General features: G+C 36.0%; 1 protein-coding gene across 1 annotated transcript; it reads right to left on the minus strand.

Moving 5' to 3' along the window:
- Nucleotides 1-3,472: 3,472 nt before the first annotated feature.
- LOC116180291 (transcriptional regulator ATRX homolog) lies at nucleotides 3,473-15,378 on the minus strand. Its single transcript, XM_031500204.1, has 14 exons — nucleotides 15,188-15,378; nucleotides 14,959-15,130; nucleotides 14,662-14,907; nucleotides 14,289-14,613; nucleotides 13,925-14,238; nucleotides 13,639-13,875; nucleotides 8,199-8,394; nucleotides 8,014-8,155; nucleotides 7,740-7,958; nucleotides 4,736-4,907; nucleotides 4,534-4,655; nucleotides 4,259-4,485; nucleotides 4,053-4,207; nucleotides 3,473-3,820 (listed from the first exon to the last, which is right to left on the minus strand). The coding sequence occupies exons 3-14, from the start codon at nucleotides 14,758-14,760 to the stop codon at nucleotides 3,626-3,628; spliced, it is 2,403 nt and encodes an 800-aa protein (XP_031356064.1). The 5' UTR covers nucleotides 14,761-14,907; nucleotides 14,959-15,130; nucleotides 15,188-15,378; the 3' UTR covers nucleotides 3,473-3,625.
- Between the last annotated feature and the right edge of the window lie 3,788 nt (nucleotides 15,379-19,166).

Below are 19,166 nucleotides of genomic sequence, written 5' to 3' on the forward strand. Positions count from 1 at the left end.
ATGTGTTTGTCCTCGTGGGAGCTGACTGTGTGTTAGTTTCGTGTGGCCAATACGTAACCGTGTTATTATAACTTGATCTTTGCGTTTCAGGTTTTCACTCTTACTATACCCACAAAAAAGGTCAGGTTGTATTATTTTCAACTGTGTTTCCACTGTAGACCACTGATTTTGCCATTTTTCTTTCATAACGTTTTTTATTCTGTTTAGCACATCTGGTACAGTTAGTTTAGTAATCATAACAGACGATGTTGATGAACCTGCTTCCCTTGTTGCCTTATATAGTTCCATAGAACAATATTACTGTTCTGTGTATAGTTCTAGGTGTACGTTGTCATTTTGAACTAACGTCAAAACCGTGCTTTCTTTCTCGTTTAATAGCGTTTTCGATTGGCAACACCCGTGCTGCACGAGTGCAATTTTTACGTTCTATTGGTAATTTTAGGGCAATTTTCTGTGTTCCATTGGCAAATGTGATGCAACAATTACGCACTCAGTGCAAATTTCGACGCACGAGGTCCGTGAGCTCGTGGAGCTGCTAGTTAACAAATTTTCAAAACAAACGTGCGACAATTTGAATTTGTTTCTTGCGTTGGGAGAGTTTTTTGTCGTCATCTAGCGATAGCGAAGATGATGAACTAGCCGTAACTTCTATTTTACAAAAAGTTGCACTTACTCATTAAACTGAACGCCAAAAATTGGCCCTTTACAGGAATTTCAAATTTATATTCCTCATCGTTTATCATAAATAATACTGAAATCGTTTGTCATTTTTTAGAATAGGGATTTGTCGATTACCTAAATCTAAAATGAGGTTATGGACAAATGACAACAAATATTTACGAATATTTATGTTCCATTGAGAGCAATTTTCATATGGATTTCTTCAGTCTCTCGTGCAGTACGAGTTTTGCCAATCGAAAACGCTATAACTTGTCCCATTGTTAAATAACTGTCCTTTGTAGGGGGTTGTCAGTAAACTAATTTTGCAAGGATTTTCATTTTGTTGTTTTTTATATACTCAGTGACATGGAAATTGCAACACCAAGAAGGAGTAGGAATTTTTTGACCAAACTTGGCAGAAATGTTGAACTACTAAAAGGTAACGATTGATTAAAATTTCATTCATATGGATCAAGTGGTAATGGCTTATTTGACAGTTCTTTCATTTTTTTCTACTAATTTTATATGGTGTATGTTTTGCGAGATTTTGTTCAGTTTTTATTGTTTTCGCTTTTAATCATTTCTTTTGAGGCTGTGATCATGCCTAGAATACGCCACCGTGGAATATACCGCGAATTAAGAGACGTCGACAGCTGTCGTATTGTTAGTTTGGACGCAAGTGGTTTTTCTGCCAGAAAAATTGCAAGTCACCTTAACCAAAGCCAATCCACCATGATTCGCTGCAGTCGGGCGTGGATTTGGGAAGGGGCAGGATCGTCGTAAAGAGGAAAGGGAGGGGGCAGTGAAGGGGGAGGGGGCAAAAAAGAACAATTGAAGTGCGGGATCGCCATCTTCGACTTATTTTATTTATTTATTTTTATTTTATTATCCCTCTCTTGTTTTGGGCCCTCAACAAGCATGCGCCCAATTACAGAGTGACCCGCATAATGCTATATTTAGAGGTGCCTCTGCAGAAGGTCTTAAGATGGTCTATACTACTCCGGTATTTACCTTACGAATTAGGAAAACTGCAGGAAAACCTAATTCGGAGTAGCCGGTAGAATGCTCGGAACAGGCCGAAGGTAATTTCCATCTCCGCCACAGATGAAAAATTCACCTCAACCCAGGTTCGAACACCCGACCTTCGGATTTATAACCCAATGCTCTTACCACTGAGCCATAATGGCAACAAGAGACCAATTTTCTAGTACCAGGTCAATTACCGATGAATGGTTAGCTAACGAAGGTCGTCCTGTAACACTTCGAACGGTTTACCACAGAATCAGACCTTATCGCTTGCAATCATATCGGCCACATCTTGTGTTTCCATTAACAGCCCAACACCGCCAGAAGCGTTTGGAATGGTGTAGGTTACGACTACGCTGGGACCTCGAGTGGCATAGGGTGGTTTTGTTTGGGTATGCACGATGACCGTATGAGGGGCAACCGAAGACGTGGAGAACGTCGCAATGTTGAATTTTCTGTTACGAGGCATGTGCACCAAGCTGTGGGGACTATGGTATGGGGTACTATAACTTATGGTAGGTCTCGTTCGTTACTCATTCGAGGTAGTATGAACGCCCAGCGATATGTGGATGACGTGATAGAACCCGATATTCTTCCACTTCTTCAGTAGTTGGAAGACCCACTCTTCCAGCAGGATAATACCCATCCCCATATTGAAAGACGTTCTATGGACCTATTTGCACATGATAATGTCAATTTCTTGCAATGGCCATCCAGATCTCCCGATATATCGCCTATCAAGCATGTGTAAGACATGAAGAGAAGACTGATGAACTTACCGCATCCTCCGCAGACCATGCAAGCTCTAAACGATGAATTACAGGTTGCTTCAGTTTCTTGGTACACAGTACCTCAAGAGGAAATCGACCGTCTGCTAAAATTGATGCTACGAAGAGTGAGGGAGTGCGTAACCAATAGGGAGGGACTATTATTATTATTAATAAAAATATGTTTATATTTCGTTCTTTTTCTTTTAAATTTTAATCAATTGTTACCTTTTAGTAGTTAAACATTTCTACCGCAAGTTTGGTAAAAAAATTCCTACTCCTTCTTGGTGTTGCAATTTCCATGTCACTGAGTATATTATTATATGCAGTGAGTCAAGCGGCGCCGAGGTTCCGATCGGCGGCGCTTGATTGCAGGCGAACTCTAGATAGATTAGGTGAGTCTAATAGGGTAAGCTGGATCTGGAGAAGGCACAATGAGACTTTGTGTGCCCAAGTGTTGCATGGAATACAGAATAGAATCAAACCACAGCAAGTGATATTCACATTATGCAATATCCGCAATCCATATATAGAAACTAAATGACGTACTTACTGCCAATTTAATTTAAAATTTCTAAATGTAGTCGCATACTGTCAAGAGCACGGCATACCAAAAGCAATGAAAGCAGAACCAAGGCATACAAGTTTGTTTCGAGCTTTAGTGCTAGAAAAATTTATTCATGCAATTTGCAGATAAATTCAAACTACAAATTAATATTGTCAATTGGCACGTAATTCATAAATCAAAGTTCTTCCCTTGAAGGTAACAAATAAAACAATGTTAGTATCTATTTTTTATATTGGAAATAACATGTACATCTACGAGAAAACGAAAGCAAATATTATCAGAAATATATCTCTAGAATTCGCTTCTTATAACAGAAGAAACAGAAATAATAAACAAATCAAAGAATATATACAAGATATAATGATCGAGTATTTACATTATGTGCAATAACTGTAATTGCACTATTGTAAATACTTACATTCGAAATGAGGGAACTAAATTTCTGAGACACATGAAATTTATGTACGAAAAACTCAGAAAACTCTGGAAAGTTTTATAAAAAGAAACAGTAACAAAATATAACATTAAAATCTGCTAACTGTGGCTACATACTATTTACAGTAAAAAAATTTATTTTAAAATTAGACACTATCCTATCAATAAATTAATCAATCAGTTCAACAACATCTGATGTGTTTACTTGAGGGAACATTTGCTGACGGAGATGTTGTTGGTACACATGCATTTGCTGCTGCTGCTGTTGCTGCTGGAACTGTTGCTGTCTCTTCAAATACTCTTGGAAATTCTTTTGTTGCTTTACTTGCATAGTTCTTATCTCTTCAACAACTCGTTCAAATAGCTAAAAAATAACAGTATGGAATTTTAATCAATTCTAGATTATTTACTTTTATCATTTTTCATTACTTGATATGTAGTTCAAACAAATAACTTTGTCATAAAGTTTAGGAGTTCTTTTTTTAACTGATTTATCTATTTAAAAAAATATTTGAAAATTTGACAACTTAACCCCTTCCCTAAATGTTATCCAAACATTTCGCTTAAGTAATAACATCCACAAAACAAACTCGTACCAAAAGCTTTCCTTCGTCCACTTGGGTTCTTAGCTGCTGTACTATCGATGGCACAACACACATAATTTGATCGCTACTCCAATTGGGATTATCTCTTTGGACAATACTTCTTAATGCTACGTGAATACTCGATATTGGAAGATTCCTTATCCAACCTTAAAAGACCAAATTCAAGTAACCATGTAGGATTTACTGATGCAACTTACCTAAGGTTGATGCATTGACTGTAACTCGAGTTGTTTTTTCATGTTCAAATTCTTCCCAAGCTGCTTTGCGTTCGGCTTCATTTAATTCTTCGTCCTCTTTATTTTCAAGTAATGATTGATGTTCATGATATTTAAAAATACGATCCCTCTCCTTTTGTAACAGCTCACCCAAAAGGACATCCTTTGGAACGAGAGGTATTATATCCTCATTTGGTTCGGGATCAAACCTACAGAATTAATTATAAATGTGCAAAGTTAAAAAAAGGTGAAATTACGTATATAATTCGGCTAGATCAGTTTGATTATAGTGCCTATCAATCTGTTGCTCATCAATGACTCTCTTCGAAATTGCCTGCTTTGTCACCTGTCTTTCATATATCTTTGTTTCCATTGTTCCCTTAGAATGAGAAAAAAATAAGTTTTTTTATTATCTTACAAAATGTATTGATAAGTGACATAAAATACAGGAAAACTCACCCACATGACAAATCTGTAGATGTAGCACGGTTTTGTTTGACCGAATCTATAAACCCGATAGATGCTTTGCGTATCATGTGATGGATTCCAAGACACGTCGAATATAACTACCCTGTTGGCCCCCACTAAGTTTATGCCAAGACCACCGGCTTTAGTTGATATTAAAAATAATCTACAAATTAAACAAAATCAAAATATGGTAAAAACATTTTTTTTGTTTATTTAGTTCATTGATATGTTATACCACACAAAATTCGTCACTTAAAGTAATTTCCATCTTCAATAATACTAAAGTTACTCATGCAATCCCACCGGCATCTGATAAAATGACAACATAGTGACAATAAGTAAGATAAGATTCTTGAAAAAACGATAACAAATTGTGAGTTCCAAAAAAAGGTCCGCATCGTGGGACATAAAGATCTCTTGGATTGGAAATTCTATAAAATGATCGTGTTCCAAATCACTGTATCAAATGGCTCACCAGCACATAATCAAATAAATAACCAAAAATTACCGTCATACATAAACAAAATGGATTACAGAATTTAAATTTAAATACTGTGGGTTTATTTTATTTACAATTAATTAAGAACAAATTTATAACAGTCTCAAAATGGATCAATTTATAACAGTAATTATTATTTTACACGCACATATGCACAATTTATAACAGCGTGAACTATTTATTACTTTGACGTTGAAATGGGAAGACACACCATTCGATTTGCTTTCCCATCTGCCCTATTTTGGTTGAGACTTGCGGTTTTCGCAATCCTGTATCAGTTTGTGAAACTTTTAATACTTACCACAAACAGAATCAATCCAGTGACGTTTGTTTCTGAGATAGGAGGATGAAAACGAAAAGTTTCACTTTTTGAGATGTTATTATAATGTTACTATCCATGGAAGATAGAAAAAACTATTTTAGATATTTTTACCTAGAATCCAGTGGCGTAGTAAAAAAATTTTGAATCACTGATTCTGAGATTTGACAGAAAGTCGGTATTTTTTTTTTTTCCAACATCCTGAATATTTTAATGTCAATTTTTTGTGTGCTTTTTCCTGATTACATTAATGTATCACAACCTATATTTTTTAAGTAATTACATATTTTTGAAAATTTGAAATGACATGCGTTTTATTTTTATTTTTTTATTTTTTTATTTTATTATCCCTCTCTCTTGTTTTGGGCCCTCAACAGGCATGCGCCCAATTACAGAGTGACCCGCATAATGCTATTTAGAGGTGCCTCTGCAGAAGGTCTTAAGATGGTCTATACTACTCCGGTATTTACCTACCTTACGAATTAGGAAAACTGCAGGAAAACCTAATTCGGAGTAGCCGGTAGAATGCTCGGAACTGGCCTAAGGTAATTTCCATCTCCGCCACAGATGAAAAATTCACCTCAACCCAGGTTCGAACACCCGACCTTCGGATTTATAACCCAATGCTCTTACCACTGAGCCATAAATCCGACCGTTGAATGAAGGTGTCCATTTGTAGTTTGTTGAATGATAAATGATTTAGAAAACTGAACAAACTAGGTTTCGGGACTAATTCCCATCCTGATGATGGGAATTAGTCCCGAAATCGATCGCCTTTAGAGAAAAAATTTTTATAAATAAACCTAGTTTGTTCAGTTTTCTAAATCATTTATTGAAATGACATGTTTCTACCATCAGCCATTTTTATTGAACGATACTAGCTGCCTTAATTACCATTGATACAATGAACAAAACAAAACCTCCCAAAATTCATGGCCTACTATTTGAAAACACAAAAAAAAGTGTTCATGGCTAAAATTAAGAAAATATGGGTTGTGATCTAATCAGGAAAACAATTGACCTTAAGATGTACAGGGTATTGCATTTAAAAAATACCAACAATAGGTCAAATCTCAGAAACTGTGGTCCAAAGATTTGTTTGACTATGACACTTGTTTCTACGTAAAAGTATCTAAAATAGAAAGTTTTTATGTTTTTGGCTATCTTACATGGGTAGTAAGTTACGATTACATCCTAAAAAGTAAAACTTTTCATATCTCAGAAACAAACGTAGCTAGATTGATTCCGTTTATTGTGGTATTAACTATCTTTAAAAACAGCTGAGATATACTTCAGCCTCAACCAAAATAAGACCCACTGCGCAATATTATCCAAAAATGTTGAAACTTGTAGTTCAGGGCAGAAAAAGAATGTGAACTGAAGCTATACACCTGCTGAAAGATAATGCTGGCTTAGAACAAAATGGCAAAAGGAAGCAGAGGGAAGTATGAAAACTGCAGCCTACCTAGCATAAAAAAGCGACCTTGAAAACGGAAATGCATTATGATGGTGTAAAAACAAGAGAGGACTAGGTGAAGCCGTGAAGTGGGTCATTTATGATACATCTATGTAATAGCCAAATAAGGCATAACAGTAACGCCATTATGGAACCCTTGTGGCAGGGACCTAGCGGAAGTTTCAGTGGCAGTACAAGCGGGATTGCCACTGATCATGGAATTTAAACAAATAGTGGAGCATGGTATGATTCAAAACTGGTAAAATGTCATTGGATGCAATTCAAATTCATTGTATGAGATAGCACACATACCAACAAAAGAAGCGAGTTTCTATTAGAATCCTTAGTATATAAATAGCCAATAACAGAGGAATCCACGTGGATTTTCTGCATGTTAGAAAACAGAACATCCACACTGCTGTCAACGAGAACACCATAGGTATTATCTCAACAACTATGTCTATAGAGAGATTTTTTCTGTTAACGCCTGCGCCCAGATGTTAGAGAGTAATTTTGAAAACAGGAAAATCTCTATAGTAATTGATAACCAGGTGAGATTAAAAGGACCCAAGAAGTAAATTTTGGTTTTGTGCTGGAGTGCATTTGCGACCTGGGCCAGCTTGTGGAAAGTAATTAATACCATGAAACAGATATGGGTGCCTGGGCTTATTGCTATTAAAGGTAATGAAGAACTGACTTTATTTGTTTAAGTGTTACTTACCTAGCACGCAAATTGTCCTTATCATTAAATCGTTTACAACAATGTTGTCGATTATCACAAGACGTTGAACCATCTAACCTAAAGTAATCTTGACCCAAGCTCCACGAACCAGAAAAACCACACACAGTGTCATGCTTATCTTGCTGCGTAGCATCATCAATTTTGGCCAAAAAATATTCGATTATATTTAACGATAATAAAGACTGTGAAAATACTAATCTGTAAATTAAGAAATTGCAAATGAAAGAATTCTATTTGAAAAACGAACACTTACAATTTATCTCCTATCAGTTCGCATTCCTCTATAATTTTAAATAGTAGGTAAAGTTTAGTGCTTAGCCCAATGTTTTCATAGTCCTCATCACTGCAATACTGACTCCACCATCCTTGAGGGGCTGTACTTCTTTTTTCCACATCTGAAATCCAAATTAACACATTGAAGTTTTAATGTTTGTTTACCAATTGTTTGTGCAGCCGCTGAAGTTCTAGTCATGCGTTTCTGAGGTTTTTTGGTGTTTTTTTTTTTAGAATCCGTCGATTTGTCAGAAACTTCGCCATCTGATTCGCTAGAGCTACTGCTACTGGACTTTTCAGATCCGTCATCTATGAAATCTTTTAGAGAACCTTCAGAATCTTCGTCTGTAGTTAGCAAATCCTACAACAATTTTTTTAATTAGAACAGTGTAGTGTCATATTACAAAGTTAGGTGAGGGAGACAGTTGCACCGGAGCTTTTGGCTTGTGTGGCGGTTCTTCGGAACCGTCAACAAGGAATTAAGATAATTATAAAAATTTTTTTATTACAATTCTGTTTTTTTCATTTCTATTTTATTTATTTCTAAGGTTCATAATCCATTAATCAATCACATGCTGGTATTGCATTACATCAGACTTTCTCAATCTTATAACTTATATTTGGGGTGCATATAGGGTGGTATGGGGAATCGAAAATGTCCTATTTTGGTTTTGATCCGTAACCATCTTCAAGGTTGTTGAGGGTGTCAAAATTTTAAGAGACATAACGGCATGAAAAAATTTTTTTTGCATACACTGGCCAAAATGGCTTAAAAAACTCTACAAAAAAGTTCATTACAATTTTTTTGTGAGTTCCTTTGTTTCTGAGAAGTTTTGATTTGAAAAACTATTTATTTTATTTTCATAAATTTCATTTTTCTCTAAAAGTAAGCATCAGAGTGAAAAATGTCAATTACAAAAAAGATGTGTCTTGATGAGATCTACAAAAAAGGTTTCTACACTTTTTGCGTCGGGTTCAAAATAAAGGCGGTAGAGGGCATTTTCTAAATGTTATACTATGACCCATGATACTACAACTTAACAAGATATGATCACTAGCAGAACGCATTTCGAACAGAGTCGCGCATGACGTCACCGTGTGACAAACTTACCGCAGGAAATCAGGCAAAGACCGGCTTTTAATGTAATTTCTTTAGGATTTTTATTGCTAATAAATAATAATTTATATTTTCCGTTGACGGTAAGTAAGTTCGGTGTCATAGAGTAATAAAAACCACCTTCTAAATAGGCTATTTAGACTAAAGACAGACAGGTGACAGACGAATATGGAGCATATTATTTTTATAAAAATAATTGTGGAGAAAAGCAAGAAAAGGGTTTTTATTTGTTACTCAATTGAAACGTTTTTTTACTTTCTCGATTTGCTGACCTGTAAAAATTTTACTAGTTAATAATATATGAGAATTTCATTGACAACAATTAGTGCGTAAGCGTTGTTACATGGATTGCGATATAGACATTTCTTCGAGATCAATTAGAACTGATTGTTTACGTTTACTAATTGTTTATAAATGAGTAATAAATAAAATATTGTACATTATACGCCAGGTAACTTCTATCGCCAGTAAAAACTCACCTACCTGGCTAATAATGTAAAATACTATTCGCATACTAGAAGATAGTAAATAGGTACTATCGAGTATTCTCGTAAAAATTTGGTTTATATGAAAATATGTTATTTTTTAAAATTAAACCAATCATTATCGATAATTTCTTGTTTAGCTTAAATTTACGTTGCAGAGATTATTTGGTAAATACTCATATCGAAATGCCCTTCTGATTAATAAATTCCAGATAATTATGCTAGTGGTGTTAAATTCGCTCCTACTACGCCATCGGGAATTTTTCTGACGTAGACAAATTTCCTTATCGTTTGAGAAGCTAAAATACCGGCAGCTCGACAGAGTTTCTATTATTGTTAATTGTTATTGGTACAAGCTTCAACGGCACAGTACACCATGATTGTAGAATGTACTCGTATTTAAAATAAACCGTACAGCACTACAATCACAAAATTTCACGAATTAAACTAAAGGAAACAAAATGAAATGCGGGCATTCAAGCACTATACTAATAGACGCGCCAAAAGTTTGTCACGCGCTGACGTCAGCGGAGGAACGGAGACAGAAGAGATCGTGCGCGTGATCATATCTTGTTAAGTTGTAGTATCATGACTATGACCAAAGATAATAAATTGCAATGACTATTAAAAGTAGTCGGAAAGTCAAGCCAGGAGTTTACCTGACAACTAGTTTTAAATGCTTTTGTGAAATTTTTGTTGTAAAGACTCATCCTTCATCTCTTTACTAACTGTAAAAAAGCAAAAAAATAATACTAGGGGTGCCGCGAATTTTGTTTAATAATTTTCGTGCTGCCAGACAAAAAAGTTTGAGAAACACTGCTCTAAGACTTCAGCTGAATTATGACAGATGACGGAGCAGGCACTTGGTGGTCTTCGTAAGATCCTTTTGAAAGACCCGAGGCAAAAAGTGGGGGCACTGAGGCAGATGTATGTCTACCGCGGATGAGGCTCGGCCATATATCAGCAATAAAGCAGCGAATTTTTGCTTGCAAGTGGTCCAACATTTTTTTGTTGGCATAGACTAGCAACTTCACATATCCTCACAGAAAATCAAGCTGTGATAGCACAAGATCATGGAGGTCAATTCACAAGACCATTACGCGAATTTATGTACTTAATGAACGGTTCCTGCAATAAATTGATTGTTTCGTGCGCTCTGTGGTATGTTGCGCCGTCTTGTTGAAACCAAAACTCTTCCATATTAACGCCATTCAATTGTGGAACGAAGAAATCATTAATCATGGACTCTCCAATGACTGTCACATTCTCACAAAGTTGATGTTCCAAAAAATATGGGCCAATGATTCCTGACCAAAAGCACATCAAATACTACAAGTACTTGTTTGTGGATTTAGCAATGGTTTCTGGATTTTGAACATCCAAATCCGGAAATTTTGTTTTGATGTACCCACTCAACCAAAAATGAGCCTCATCACTAACCACAGTTTTTGGACCATTCGCCCGACGTGCGTCGCAAACGATGGATCACGGGGCTTTCATTCTTGCACGAGTTTCTTCAGTACGCACTCTGCAGATGCGCATTATCAATTTGAGTACAAGTCATACGAAAACGATTCATGATTATTCAATTATGTTGCTTGGATGAACGAATATGTCGACCGTAAAATGGAGGTAGTGCCTCGGTAAGTTTTGCGAAGTGAACCATGATTTTCGAAATAAATTTCCACAATTTGCAAGCGTTGTTCTGCTGTTTAGTCTATTCATGGTGAAATAGTAAACATTACTGAGCACAATCAACTGTTAGCTGTCAAATTGAAACTACACAGTATTGCCAATTTGAAAAACAAACCGCTAAAAACACTCTATTTTAGAAAATCCTGCCGCTGAATAGAGAGAACACACTAGACAAAAATTGGCTACTCCAATACAAATAATCAAAGGCGCACGAATACAACTAGTTCTACATCTTTTTCATTTTTGCTGTTGTGAAAAATAGCCATGATCCATAAACATGAAAGAGGCAACAACACAAGTATTAGGAGAATGTCGCTGGTGCTTTCATGATGGTATTTTTTTGCCTTTTTTTGAGTGGGTAAAGTTTCTACCAATACCGTTCTACTAACCCTACCCCCTATACATTTACAAATATCCATGCCCAAATCCGGATTTGAACCATGGATCCACAGCTTTAACTAAACTGTGCCACATGGATTTCTGAAATAAGACCCAAAGCAGTTTTTGTGTAGAATAAGCTGATGCAGTTTAGGGTGATTTGTAAAGTGTTTATAACATGCATCTTCTTTTTTGTATATGGCGCACCCAGTACACATTTAAATTTTCTTGAGGCCCTTAAAATGCTTTACAAAAATATGTAGTTATACTGCATTCATTATAAGAAGATAGTAGATGGCGCTGTGTTTGAAGATAAACACACACAGGAAAAAAATAAAATGGCACCAAATTATTGTACAGTAGAAATATCCAGCACTGCAAACAGAAATAAAGGTCCACGCAAACCGACGTCGGACATGCGGATGCGGGAGCGGTACCGCATGCGGGAAATATCTCTACAGCGGGATATGCGAGCACGCCCATCGATGCGGCGGTTCGCACGCATATACCGCTGTAGAAATATTTCCCGTAACCGTACCGCTCCCGCGTCCGCATGTCCGCGTCGGTTTGCGTGGACCTTAAATCTTTGATATTTCAACAGTTTAGTTGGCAACAGAAACTACCAGCTTGCAAAATTCGCTACTCGTTTTATGTTTCAGTGTAATACTGACTCGTGTTTTAACCAATCACACTGAAAGTCAAAGTTTCCCTATGCTTTCTACCGCTACCTTCTTAAAATGAATACAGTATAAAGCTACATATAAAAATACAGAATTCTATTATAGAAAAATGTACGGGCTACCTTATATTGAAATAAATGGCACTAGTTTTACACCCTAAACTGCTATCAGAATGTGTTTTCTAAAATTATCTATACAGGGTGTTTACGATCTTCTCTGTATCCTTTTAAGGGGCGCCAGTACAGCTCAAAAGAAGTCGACAAACCACTCCAAAACACCTTAGTAACAAGTACCTATAAATTGTGCACAACTCTTGTGCAGATAAACCACATTTTTTTTAACCGAAATAGCTTTTGTTTTGACATCACCAATGGATATATTTCTTGCAGACATTTTAATCGCCCTTTGTGAGTACCCTCTTCTGACAATCCGTTTTTAACGTATAAGGGAATATACCCGATCACGATAAGAGGTCGAGGCGGAGGGCTATGGTTGGTAGAAATTAATTCCTTCCATTGAGATCTTTCATTAGAGTACCATTAAAGATAAAACTAGTTCCACTCCCCCTCCCCCTCCACCCGTACTTTGATACCATCCACCCGTTTTCTAGTTTAACTTGGCACCACTGAGACCAAGTTGGTTGTCGTATGTAAAAGTTATGCACGTTTTACTTTCAAAAACAGCCTCTCAGGAAATAATTCGTGGGGTTGGGCCCCCCTTTTAGATAGCGAAATTTGATGGCACGCCTTGAAGGTATAGGCTACCTACTGCAAACAATTCCAGAACTCTAGGACCATTCCCCTAAAAGTAGTTCGAAATGGACAAAACACAAATAATAATAATATTTTTTTTTAATTCTTAAAAAATGCCCTAAAAAATAATTTACCTAAGTGAACAATGCTGATTAAGTAGTAGATTGCTCGATTTGTACACTGATTAATCGTTTAATGTAAAAAATAAAACAAATATTATCTCGCTTATTAGATAACTTTTACTAAGGTGTTTTGGGGTTTGTCGACTCTTTTTGAGCTGTACTGCCGCCCCTTATAAGGATACAAAGAAGACCGTAAACACCCTGTATAATAACAGTGGATCATCCAGAAATCACCAAATTCTAACCAAGTTTTGTTAGGCGAGTAAGTTTCACATCAAATGATTCAATTTCGTCGAGTGCAAATATAACCCTCAGAAATATTAGATGTAGCAATATCTAAACAGTTTATACAATGTTGAAATAATAATATACCAACCTTTGCCTGCACCTCCCTACTTTTCATTAAAAGTACTCGCGGATGAGTACAAATTCTTTGGAATTGTTGAAAATCTTTGAATAGAAATGAAGATTTTATTTTTCCCTCCGATGGCTTTTGTGAAAAGTTACTCTTATAATGTTGGTATAATTTAATTTGTACAGGAGTAAGCTTTAAAAATAACACATATTCATGCTTCGGAGGTAGATATGGCGTCAACACGCAATAGTCTTTTCTCTAAAAAATTGAATCAAAATATTTACAGATTAGAACTATCGAAATATACCTGTACTATGCCGTCCAGCATTGTATGCAGCACGTGAGATCGTTTTCGCATAATGTTTATATCGTGAGGCGTTGAATCTGTGTACTGTCCATTAGTGATAGGGTTGACAAATCTGTTTATATACTCTTTATAAGTTCCTAATAAATTTGGTTTTACGAATTGAACCATGCAATAATATTCCTTCAAATTATTTTGCATAGGGGTTCCAGTAAGTACTATTCTTCTTACACTACGAATTCTATTCATTGCGATACTTAAATTTGTTTTTTCATTTTTTAGAAGATGACCCTCATCACACACAACTAAATCAGGTCCTAAAATGTACAATGTATGACATACATGTCGTTAAAGAGCATTTACCAACCCGGATTGACAAGGCCTCTTTGAAAAATTTCTCTGGCTTTCTTTTTCAAGCGTTTGTTTGTTGGATTCGTTAAATTTCTAAACATATCGTAACCAATAATTAAAACGCCTCCCTCTTTATACCAATCTTCGACTACAAATTCTCGCGCGTTGTTTTTACTGGACACCATTTCAAATACGTTTATTTCAGGTCCCTCCACATCACGCAACCATCTCTTGTATTCAGAGTCCCAATTCAAAACTGTGTTTAAAGGGCACACAACCAACACATTCTTAACGTTAGTAATTTCATCATTTGTTAAAAGAGTGTGTGTCAATGCAATAACCTACAACCAGTGTCAAATTAAACAATTAAAAAATAACACAGACATCACCTGTAAAGTTTTTCCAAGACCCATACAATGAGCCAAAATACAACCGGAACCTGCAGTAGATTTGGCCCTCTCCACTGACTCATAACATGTGTCCCACATGAATTGAACACCCTTTCCTTGATGGGGCTTTAGCTTTTTGACAATAGTTGGGTTCACAGACAACAGTTCTTTTTTACTTTCCACGTCAAAATCCAACACTAGCTTCTCTAAAGTCGCATCTTTAGGTTCGTCGAAAATTTGGTTATACTGAAATTTGAAACATTTACAATGAATGTTACCATAGATTGGAAGTTAAACCTTCTTTTGGCGCTCCAGTATGCGAGCCTTCCTTTCTTTTTCTTCCTTTTCGGCTTTCTTCGTTGATTCAGCAAGAGACTCGTGGCCGATCACTTTCCTAATGGTCTTTCTGGTGGATTTATCCTCATCGTCACTACTGTCATTAACTCTTTTAATTCTACGACGTTTTTTACTAAAATAAAAGCTTAAAATGAATACACAATATTGTACGTAATATTATATGACTTACGTCTCCTTGACTTTCTCTTCTTCTTTTTCTGACTCGCTGCTACTACTACTGCTACTGCTGCCGCTTGCTTGATATTCTTCGTCTTTTTCGTCCGAATCAGATATAATAGTTATCTTTTTTGAACGCCTGTTAAAACATTATTTAATATTAGGTCTTTCTGAGCAATTCTATAATGTAAGCGGAATAACGATAAACATGAAGACAGATTTTATTATGGCGGGCTAAGGCAGCTTAATTATACCAGAGTACCCAAATAATAAATTAATAGCTATCTGAGATAATTACATTAAAAAAACCTTGAGATGCAATTTCTGTTAAAATCGTAAAAATCCGGCCACAAATATGAAATATAGCTTTGCATAGGTGCAATCCATTTTTGACGTGCTACTTCAATTTCAGTTTATAAGAAGAATTTCATTTCAATGCTTTCATAAATAAGAAAGTTGGCACTGCCCATCCCCAAACCTAAATTTTGAAACTAACGTTAGATTTTCCTTTGTTCCAAGTGGTGAGGTATCAAATTTCGTTTAAATGCTTCCATGATTAAAAAAGTTGACACTGCGCATGCGCAAAACCAAATTTTAAACGATCTCTAGGATCGTTAATAAACGGCAAAAGTGTAAAATTATGGAATACGAAAAAAACGGTTTTTGGTTTTTTTACAATAACTTTTTTAGCAATAAACGCAGAAAAAATTCCTTCCTTTGTGCAAGCCTCGACACCATAACGAACCAAATAGCGAAAAAAGTAGTACAATAGCTCTTAAGATAAAGAACTAGTTGCGTTTCAACAAACGAGCGAACGGACTGACGGACGGACAAAGTGGCCATAATAGTGCATTTTTTTTTATTTTTGTGGAAATGCGCTAAAAAGTTACGTGAAAATACTCGAGCGCGTCAGGTATCGATAGTGGCCCACGTGTCTCTGATATTGGAGGTATGTTAATCTGCCGGTTTTCATGGTGGGGGAGGCTGTACGTAAGGATAGAAAACGGGATTTACCTTAGACCATATAGTGCATGGACTGCTATTAGCCCTATGCTTTCAATACAAAATGGGTGGTCACGGATAGAGGGCACTGTAGTCGTGGGTATGTGAATCTCAGAGTAAACTAAAGTCGTATGAACACCACTCGGATTGCGTAAAAAGCAGCTTTTATGGTAACCGCGTAGTACGGGAAGCTTTAAATACTCTTGATTATCCTCAATACGTCCACAAATTAGAACAGGTTTGCTTTTTTTGCGATATCTAGGCGATTAATTAATTGACATTTGTTAATTTATAGGTTGACAGTCTCAAATCGTGTCTCATCGGACAACTTCGGACAGACTCGTTTACCCTGAAACTCACATACCCAGGCGATGTCCTTGACCATATTTTAGTTACAATTAGCAGTCCATGTACTATATGGTCTAAGGGATTTACTCGAGCGCGTCAGATATTTGGAACGTTGTATGTATAATTTATGACACGACCGCCTATGATCTCTGTCAACAGACATGCTTCAACAGCTACTGAACGCATTGAACTTTTCTTTCGAAATAAAAAAAAAATTCAACGGGCCGAGAATGTCAAGGTAACGTTTTTTTTTGCAAGTTCCCTTCGTCATATTATTGAAATGCACACTTTTCAACATGTAGTCAACCCACCTTACTTTAATTTGACACGCTTGAATAAATTCCAAAATCCCTTATTAGGCTCCCGTACTACCATTGTTACTGTTCAATAAACGCCCATTTAAATTATACAGTGTTTAATTAGAGTGTACACTACCCCTTTTCCTTTTTATCCCCTTACTTTTACATCTGTATGTATAAAACATTTTTCCCAAAAAAGTCATTTGCCTAAAAACTATGACATGTTAAAGGCGTAAGTAGAAATCTGTGTCAAAAGGATACACGTATGAGTGCCACATAATCTATCCAAGAAAAACAAAATTAACCAGTGTACTTGTCTAAACTTGTTTTGTGAAGGAAAATACAAAACCATTTTTTAAAAGGCAAAGGGTAGTGCCTCTCTCCAATAATATATGTATGTACAGTGTGTAAAGCGATGGGGTATACAAGAGGGAATTTTTTTTAGATATTGATTTATGAAAAAAATTTATTCTTCATGATACTTTTTGCTTGCTTTGAAAGTACCAATAACGTTTCAATTGTTTGTGGTTTGATAGCAATACGCTATCTTGATTATAATGTATGAATGATAACTATCAATAAAAAAAATTAATTTTATTATTTTTCCAGATTCCTATAAATAAATTTTAGATTATCAAAACGTTATTGGTACTTTCAAAGCAAGCAAAAAATATCATGAAGAATAAATTTTTTTCATAAATCAATATTTAAAAAAAAATTCGCTCTTGTATACCCCATCGCTTTACACACTGTATAATAAATTTCGTGCATGCGCAGTACACAAGTATGCATAAAGGGAAATGGCGGGAGTGTGCAGAGGTTTAGTAATTGTCAACACAACGAAGTTCTTGTTCTAATTCGCTGGACAATTCCTAAATTTACAACAACCAAGCCTGAGTTCGTCTAATCGCAATTCAGATTAACAGTGAGACCTCTGGTGGCAGCACATTGTAATTAATATTGGTGGGATAAGAACACCATTTCGTTTATTTACAATGGCCAAAAGAAATCGATATTGTAGTTTTTATGGCTGCAAAAGTAAATACACTTGCAAAAATTTCATTTACAATCAATACACCTTAAAGAGCAAGGATAGTTTAAAACGTCCATTTTATCGTTACTACCCAAATCTAAGGCACTAAAGGCACCTTAAAGCTCAGTAGAGACTTGTACTACACAGCCAATTCTGCAACAGAAATGGGAGTACATATCGGATATGACAACCAGTCTCTGCCATTACGTAACAATATTCCAAGGCGAGGTTTTGCAATTGACGTCTGTACCCACATTCTACTGGAGAGATACTTTGGTAACAAATGAACCTCAATTGTAACAAGTCGGGTAATGAAAGTGCTGTATGTGAAATCTGGCTCGATACTGGAGCGCATCCCAAACCTCGACTAGCTGGCGGAAAAAAATATCAAGCTGATGTGGGTACCCGAACCGTCTTCTGTTAATGGTAACGAAATGGCCGACAGGATAGTCATAGAAGATCAGCAGTTACTTTTATAGAAACTTTACCAGCATGCGGAATAGCACATAAAATAACAATTGTGAGGCGTTTAATACATCAACACACGTTCCCGAAAAGGAAGATTCATCTTTCAGTAAGACTTTTTCAAAGAGACAGATATCTTAAGGACGTGAGAATAAACTCTTCCAAATAGAGGAGGGAGGTCTCGTTTAATTCATCTTTTCTACTCTCCACTGTAATCTCAAAGCTACGTCAAAATTTCTCTTTTCTTAAATTACAAAAAAACACGTCATTTGCTAATGTGAGACAAAGGAAATGTTTACTAAAAATCAAAAAATTACCCAAGGGGAAGTAACACAGGTTCGCTCTATCCAAAACCTGGACTGTAAAGATATAGGCATTCTTGAAAGGTAGATAATACAGGGGAGCACAAAAGATGTGTGCCTGTAGTGCAGGAACCATCTGTGACTACTTCTAATACAAGGTGTCCTATAATAAAGGTCATAGGTCATATCTACTATGGAACCGTTAATTGCAGGGCTTGGGGAAAAAGATTTTGTTAACAAAGAGGCCAAAAGAAATCGCTGAAAATTATTATAAAGTTTTTAGGTTTGCCGCTAGAGGGCGTACGATTAATAGATACGTTAAAGTCACTAAATATAGAAAGTACCGCAATCATCCGCCATTTTTGGGCAAATTTACTGCCAACTTAAAAAAATTGACAAATAAAATCTGAATACCTGTCATTTTTTATAACCTAACTCCTCGGGTACTGTCATGTTTTATAAAAATATATACAGATATCTCCAAACAGGTGGAACAATCCCTAACATTAAAGTTACTAGAATCTGGTAACTTCCGCCATTTTT

This window comes from Photinus pyralis, unplaced genomic scaffold, assembly GCF_008802855.1.
Source record: "Photinus pyralis isolate 1611_PpyrPB1 unplaced genomic scaffold, Ppyr1.3 Ppyr1.4_LG1, whole genome shotgun sequence".
Classification (NCBI taxonomy): Eukaryota; Metazoa; Arthropoda; class Insecta; order Coleoptera; family Lampyridae; genus Photinus; species Photinus pyralis.